Genomic DNA, 8,373 nt, shown 5'->3' with positions numbered 1-8,373 from the left:
AATATGTGAGATACATAACAAATGTCTTGTTATAGTCACCATTTAACTGTTTTATTTTTGTTGATTATATCTCATTATAATTCTTCATCTTATTGCACACTTATGTTTACTGGAACTGCTTCAGGGGAATTCGGATAAAATTTAGAAATCAACTAAATATTTTGTATTATTGTAATATGTTTTATATTATATTGTAATAATATAAAATCTCAATGGTTTTATTTGAAATCGTCAAAGCAATAAAAGCAACGCAAAAGGGAAAACATGTTACACTTTTTTGTTCAGCAATGCATATTTCTAGGCGTTTCTTAAATACATGTTCAGTAAAATACCATTTTCTATCATTTGTTTTGTATTATTATCATTATTAGTTCTGTTTATGCTGCTGTAAAAATGCTTGAAATAAATTAAAAATGAATAAATACCATATAAACCTGAAAGTTTCTGTTATTTTCCTACCACAAAAAAGATGCAAAAAAACCTGATTACTGTATGTACAATGTTTTATTGTGAGAAACATATGGGATTGAGTGTTACAGAGATATTCTCATAACTTGTGCTTATACCATTAACTCATGACTGTTTCATAAGCATTAAACTTTACATAACAGAAGATGCGTAAACCAAAAAGGCATACATAATATTTTATTGCAGCATGCACAACAGTCGTTTTAAATAGAATCACCTTTAAGGTTCATGAGGTCTTTCTATCCATAAAAGCAAGTAAACCCAAAAAAAAAAAAAAAAAAAAATTTTATCATTAAAAACTCTTATAAGTCTCACAACGCTTATAAAAATATACCATGGTACATTTGATGGCTTTCTATACACGTATCATGGTAGTTACCATAGTACCTCATTAATGCTATGGTGGATTTCAGTACTATGGTATATTTGATCACTGTCCGTATACAATACAGCACTTTCTATATAATACTGTTTCATTGAAGTTTGATGTCATAATGAAGATAGCTTTATGTCACTGAAATAGCTGTAAAGCGAAAAGGAACTTTAATTTTGTTAATTTTAATATAACACAAATGTACATGCAAGCATGGCTTAAAATAGCAGCTCCTTTAGAAAAATACTATCACAGTCATATACATGGTTATATTTCATAAATAGAAACATCAAATGGAAAGAATTAGACTCAACCCAAAAACAGAAAGGAAATGTAAAGAAACATGTATCACATACAGACAGAATGTCATTATAGTTCAACTGTAACTGAAATAGTTTCAAACTAGTATCTGTGGTACCTGAGCTCTACAATCTTAACTGTTCAGCTAATGTATCATGTCATTTAGTTAGACATGGCTGGCAATAAATTACAGTAAAATTGACTTTGATTGTGTGTCACAAAGGATATTTCAAAAATGTATTTCGAAGCAGGTTTGAGTTGAGCTCATCTGATGTGTCAAGAATTTTACTTTACAGTGCATGTGGATCTGATTTTTATGTCTAATGAAACACTTCAATTGTCTAGGAGCAGCACACTGTAACACTACAAGGTTATTAATAGCATAATCTATGTTGTGTCTTTTATATCATGCCACTTTTCCTTTCTACCACATCAGAGCAGCGTCGCGAGGAACGTCCGAGTAAAAACTCTTTCTCATGGATCAAGCTGTCAACCAGATCCTCTTGACGGTAGTTATGGTAGACCTTCAGAAATGCCATGACGGTGATACTGAGCCAAGTCAGCCAGGCTGCCCACAACCCAAACTAAAAAAGAGCAACATCAAGTTTATCATCGAACTGTAAATTTTGGCTTGACAAAGCTTTGACAGTATCCCGAAACAGGTCGAAGAACTGTGCCAAGTTTATTGGACTGTGGGCATTATATGTGTGCTGAAGACCAACCTGTGCTATAGCAAACTGGTCATAAAATGCAGAGTTGTCCAATCCTAGTTCAAGATCAGTGTCCTGCAGATCCTCACAGCTTAAAAAACAATGGTCAACATTAGATGATTCACAAACTCATGCAAGCAAAAGAACTATTCAGGTAAAACAGTGTGCCAGCTGAAATACTCAATATATGACAAAATGTTATATTCCAGTAATGCAAAAGTGTGTTGATCCTCATAAAGAATATATATATATATGTATGTGTGTGTGTGTTTATATTATATTATATTTTTACCATTGTCGCTTGGGTTTAGGGTTAGAACAACTTTTTGTTATATAAAAATAACAACCCAAACCCCACTTTAACCCCAACTCAAAGCGACCATGGCTTAAAAATAGACAAAAACATAGAGAAACCTGTATATTAAATAACCTGCTTAAACAAATCTGAAATTTAACCCTAAACCCAAGCGAAAATGGTTTAAAAAACAGAAAACAAATAAGAAACCAATAAATAAAACGACACAAAACGATTCGCCATATAAGTGAATGGGAAGGACAGGCGTATCATATGCACGTAAAAGCGGAATTTGCTGTATCTATTGCACGATAATCACCCTGAGTGTCATTTGTACGCATCTTGGTGAGAATGGGTCCATATATATATATATATATATATATATATATATATATATAATATATATATATATATATATATATTCTTTATGAGTATCAACACACTTTTGCATTACTTGAATATAAGATTTTGTCATATATGTCAGTATTGAGTATTTCAGCTGGCACACTGTTTTACCTGAATAGTTAAATACAAGATATATATATAATACAAGAATATATGTGTTAGACACACGCTGGTATTGTATTGATAGTCTGTGCTCATAGTTGTTGGCAGTAAGTGCACTATTAAAGGGGCCATGGCGTGAAAATGTTAGCATTGCCACTTTGTAGGTGTGAGCAAAAATAGATCCTTATGATGTCATAAGGATATCTTATTAGAATAATACCGCCCCCTTAATGTACACTTTCCAACCACAGCACTGCCATTTAGTGCAGAGAGAAAGAAAGAGAGAAAAAATTATTCACAGCACAATTGAGTTTGAATTGCATCAAACCACCATCATTGTGATCAGTGTTTGCACTTCATCAGCTCATTTGCATTTTAAAAGACACACCCAAAACGACACATTTTTGCTTAAACCTACAAAGTGGCAATGCTAACATTTTCACGCTATGACCCCTTTAAGGGTGCAATTCTCTCTTTACAAGAGTAAAAATATTGTAGTGTTTGTACACAAGCTGAGAGCGTTTCATTTAAAAATGCAACTGGCAGCAGAGTGACAATTGGAGGGGCGGAGCTAACGGATGCTCCTTTCCAAGCAGAGAATGTTCACCACAAGAGGGTGGAAGTACATTTTTGATTAAAGTTTATGAGGGCACATGAATAAAAAAGGACGTACACAGATATTACAATAAAAATATGATTTGTTGGTTTTGATTACATTGAAACTTTAATGGGGAAGCACACAAACCACACTGACTGGTTCAATCAGTGGATGAAAACAGAGTGGAAAATGGTAATAAATTATCTACATTTGTATGATTTCCAGCTAAAAACTTTAGTAATATTATAAGTATACCTAAGGGAACATATACATAAAAATATATATAAAAAAACATGTCACAACCGCTTAAACATGCCACAACCCCTTTAACTCCAACAGTCATTGAAGTAAACTGACTCGGGTCAGTTTTCAACAAAACACACAATACACTTTATTGATAGAAAGAAACATTTTTAGTAATTAAACCCAGTCTAAAAAATCTCTCTCTATTTTACATACATTATTACAAACCACTTAATATAAAATAAGTCCTGAGAAGATGCTCACCTGCTGGGCATGCTGCCTCCTTCTGTGATGGCATCACACCATAGGTTGAAGCCCACACTGACTATTGTGCTGGAAAGGAACACTGCAAACACTATGAGGGTGCTGATAAGCAGGTTCAGGAAGGAATTGAAGATTGAGCTACATACATAGGGTTATAAAGACATGAAGAAGACAGAATGCTTAAAAATTTGCAAAAGTAGTTGAGTGCATGTAAGAAACATCTTGCGAGTTATGGCAGGGGGGAGATTTTAAGCAAATAACAGCATTAAAGTTTTCTTATTCCATATAATATACAACAAAAGGATGGGTTAGTGTATCGATATGTTTGTGTAGCTAGCTTTTCCCATTATGACACTTGGAATTGTAAAACACCAAAAAATGTTATGGAAAGGTACTGCTCTGGTATTTTGGGAACATTGTTTTTCGTCTGGAAAATGAGAGTGAGTACTGTACATGATTTGAGTTGTATATATTACAACTACTGACTGAAATATTTAACTTGGTGAACTATTATTGGTCCCCTTCAAAGAATAATGGTTTCTAAAATGAATGTCAACATCACATTAACCAGTTATAGAGAATAGATTTTGAGCAATTTTTATGATTATTTATAACTTTATTATAACTAATTCTGGAGGGTAAAATATTGGCCATTTTACTTGGTTATGGCCACTATCAACTCATTTAGACCTTCATACTGTGCAAAATATGAGGCTACCAAATTGAAATTGTATTGCAGTTTATTATGTAACTTAACATTTAACGAATATGCTACTGTACAGTGTGGTACTGTATGACATAACAGCAGCCATGCACACTCTCAGCATCCAAACCGCATCACTGTACAAGTGAGATCTACATGCAATAATATCAAATAAATGACCCCCTCACTCATCGTGGCCTTTACAGATAAAGAACAGCAGTCTCCAGGCTTGGACAGCGGACAGGATTAGTGACGCGATGCCGACAGCAGTGATAAAACTGCAGGATGACTGTGGTCCCCATTCCTCAATGATAAAGCGCTGCTTCGACACCGTGATGTTCTCGTTCTGCCACATACCTCGCGTAAACAGCAAACATTTCCCCCGAAAATCATCAGTGTTTTCCGAGAGAGGTACTACCGCTATAAAGCCAAATACGAAGGCTAAAAAATAAAGGATGCACTGGGCAAATATGAAATTATCCATTGCCATTTTGATCGCGATTGTGGTGAAGCCAGCCTTGAGCTGTGGCTCTGCAGCTGCGCAGTTTGACTCTGCAGCAGAGGCGCCTAGCATAATGTAGCACAAGACCTGATGCCATTTAGAGGCAAAATACTGTCAAAACTGTACAACACAAACATTAAGTAGTTTTTAAGCTTTAATTTATACAAAGGTTTTAGAAAGCGTTGTAATGCTTTTGGTTAGATAATAATTTATGCAGCAGGTAGTTAATGTAAAGTAAAACCATGAGCCTATTCATTTAAAGATAGATAGGACACTTTTATAAGCAATTTGCGTTGTTTATTATATCGCAAACATATTAATACAGTATAAATAAAAAAAGATTAGGGGCATTATTGTGTTTTTTTGTTCACCTACTAGAACAGCTATTACAAAAAATACAATAGTGGTATTATTTTATTTGTAATATTATATAGTGGTCACAAATACACTATTTTGAATTACAGCAGGTGTTTAAAACCAACATAACATCTTATAAATAAGTTCAAAAATTCAATGAAACAATACTATCCAACCAGAATTATTGGAGATTTTTAGAGGTGTCACTTGATAGAATTAGCATATTATGGGTTCCATTGGACCTGGCTGGCCACTATTAGTCTTCTTCACTCTGTTTAGACAGTATGAAAACAATCCTTATCTGTTTCATAAATAAGAAATAAACATGAGTTTCTTGGTCAAAAACCTTTTGCACTGTTGTGTAAATAATGTATTCAAATTGATTACATTTCAGATCCATTGCATTAGCAATTCATTCTCTGTTTAATTTATTTAAAATGAAATAAAAAAAATATTAGTTATTCTTTAAAATGTTATTTAGAAAATGCTATAAGCTTACACACACAAAAGACTTTTGTGCAACTGCAAAGCTGCAAACAGCATTTCACATTTTATCAATTTAATTCGCTTGAAGGCCTTTCCTTAATGATCTCAATTTAAGCTAGAATCATACATCATAATAGTCAAAGCCATTATTATTAATGAAATCATTCAATAGCCACTGCAAAACTGTAGGCCAAGTCATATTGTAAATAGCATCAAATAATCTCCATTGTGGACAAATTGTAGAAAGAGTGCATGTATAAATGTAGTGAGTTATTATCCATGTTTGGCCATATTTTTAAAATCCTGGCTATTGAAACTCTCTAATGTGTGCAGAGTCTTTGCACCTTAGCAAAAACAATCTGTGTATGCTTATGTGTATTCGTAGCATTTTGTTATTTAGTGATTATTTTCAATTACAATAAAGCTGTGGGCAGGAAAAATAAAAAGATTACTAGACACTTTACTGGTTCAATACTGCCACTGAGTGTTCAGACAGCAGTGTTTAATTGCTAGCACTTTATTATATACTAATACTTATAATTACTGCTGTCAACTTCAAACGGAACCTATATATTAAGTACAGTAAGTGGTTTTTGTAAACCAGCTTAACAAAAAATGATACATGAAAAAATCTTTGAAAAGATAATAATTTTAGGCACAAGTAAAGTGCACACAGTTGTAAACTCACTTCTAAAAACAAATCCGAAATCAGAAAATCTAGGGCCTGCACTCGACCCACCTGCCATACACAGTCAGAAAAAGGTTTAAAACTAAACCTTTCTGTCGATAAGGTGGTACCCTAAGGTACTGTTTTGTACCTTTACAGATATTTATAGCATAATAAAACGTTGTACCTTTTGGGGTACTTTACTGTACTTTAAGTATCCACTGTGTACCTTTAAAGATACAATTAACTGTTTTGTACCCATAAAATGTAACTAGTACAAATTGTTCCTTGAGGTATGTAAAAACTGCACATAATACATTTACCTGACGCTTTTATTCAAAGCGACTTACAGTACATTACAAGGTATACATTTTATCAACATGTGTTACCTGGGTTCAAACCCATGACCAACGCTCTACCACTGAGCTATAGAAGTACCTACAAAATGTAATAAGTATTACATTATTATTGTAATTAAATGTTCATAATGTAATAATTTTCTCAAAACGTAATAAAATTTGAGATCATAATGTAATAAGATTTTTTTAATATCACATAATGTAATATTTGTAATGTATTACCTTTCTCATAATGTTATCATTTTTATTAAATAATGAGCTCAAGATTTTATTATAAAAATTATTACACTATGAACATTTCATTACAATAATAATGTAATACTTATTACAATATGTGCAGTTTTTACATTATAAGTTGCTACAGGGTATAGGTCCTTAGGGTATAATATTGTACCCCAAAAAGTACAACATTTGGGGGTACCACCCCAGTGACAGAAAAATATACAATTTTGTGCACATAGCACTGTATTTCTAATTTTAAATGAGATCCTGGCATCAACTGCAGCCCTCCCTGTCAGCCCTGTGAAACAGGAGACTACATTATAGTGCCGCAGGGATAACATATTTTTGTAGGCGAAGCGATTTAATATTTTAGCACTTCCGTTATCCCGAAGTCAACCCATTTTTATGGGTTTCGGTTAAACACCTTAAATAAAATCTTCAGTTACCACAAGCCCAAGATACACTACTAACATCTTTTGTAACTTTACAACCTTCATTGAAACAAGGGCTTGTCCAGCAGGTGTGCACTTAACAATATCAGGAAAATCAGATCTTTTCTGTATGAGTACACTATGCAGCTTTTAGTCCAATGTTTTCTCATGTCAAGACTGGATTACTGCAATGCCCAATTGGCTACTCTTTCAGCCAAGCGCAACCAAGCCTCTCCAAATGATCCAGAATGCAGCATCTTCTGCTTGGTTTGCATGGTTTTCAGTCAATCAAGGAGAACCCACATCACCGACATTCAGTTTGATATTCCTCACTCCTGATCAAGATGGTAAATGGTCGAGAACTCTCTGAAAAGGACTTTCCACCATAAAGAAATTCACGATGCCGGATGGTTTTTGAGACAAATAGACAGGTGGTCTAATGAATGTGATCCAGTCTGTCAAAACCAAGCTAAAGTCTTTTGTGTGTGTGCTTTACTGTTGTCCACATACAGTCAAAAGTAAAGCTATGTCAAAGATAGATTTTTTGGAATTGGTTAAAAAAACACTAAAGAGTTATTGCTCTTTGCTCCCCCTACAGGTTAGACGCATAATTGTTCATTACCACTGTCGTAAATACTGCAGCATAGCTGGCTCTGATTGGATTATAGGTCTGCCGTAAAGCAAGTTTTTGTAGTTTTCACTCAAACTACAGGACCACTACCCGACGGTTGGAAACTTCTTTGGTGTGGTGTTGGCTGACAGAGGGCTGCAAACCGAATGTGAAAGTGCCATTCACCCTGTTTTGAGTGGATGAACCACTGAAACTTTTTTGGAAACGTTATTTTAAGGTAAAAAAACTCTTTGGTGTTGCTTTAATTCTGTACATGA

General features: G+C 33.9%; 1 protein-coding gene across 1 annotated transcript; it reads right to left on the bottom strand.

The window, feature by feature from the left end:
* Positions 1-480: 480 nt before the first annotated feature.
* On the bottom strand, positions 481-5,018 carry tmem179ab (transmembrane protein 179a, genome duplicate B). Its single transcript, XM_065288674.2, has 4 exons — positions 4,650-5,018; positions 3,759-3,896; positions 1,864-1,942; positions 481-1,725 (listed from the first exon to the last, which is right to left on the bottom strand). Exons 1-4 carry the CDS (start codon positions 4,949-4,951, stop codon positions 1,543-1,545), a joined length of 702 nt encoding a protein of 233 aa, XP_065144746.1. The 5' UTR covers positions 4,952-5,018; the 3' UTR covers positions 481-1,542.
* Positions 5,019-8,373: the final 3,355 nt, after the last annotated feature.

Source organism: Paramisgurnus dabryanus, chromosome 17 (genome assembly GCF_030506205.2).
Source record: "Paramisgurnus dabryanus chromosome 17, PD_genome_1.1, whole genome shotgun sequence".
NCBI lineage: Eukaryota > Metazoa > Chordata > Actinopteri > Cypriniformes > Cobitidae > Paramisgurnus > Paramisgurnus dabryanus.
Note: the sequence above shows the minus strand (reverse complement) of the source record. Positions and strands in the feature narration are given on the sequence as shown.

Coding starts and splice junctions, on each gene's coding strand:
- tmem179ab (XM_065288674.2), bottom strand. CDS start 4,951: ATGGCAATGGATAATTTCATATTTGCCCAGTGCATCCTTTATTTTTTA. Junction 3,897..4,649: donor ATCTGTAAAGGCCACGATGA/GTGAGGGGGTCA, acceptor CTATGTATGTAG/CTCAATCTTCAATTCCTTCC. Junction 1,726..1,863: donor ACCAGTTTGCTATAGCACAG/GTTGGTCTTCAG, acceptor GCTCTTTTTTAG/TTTGGGTTGTGGGCAGCCTG.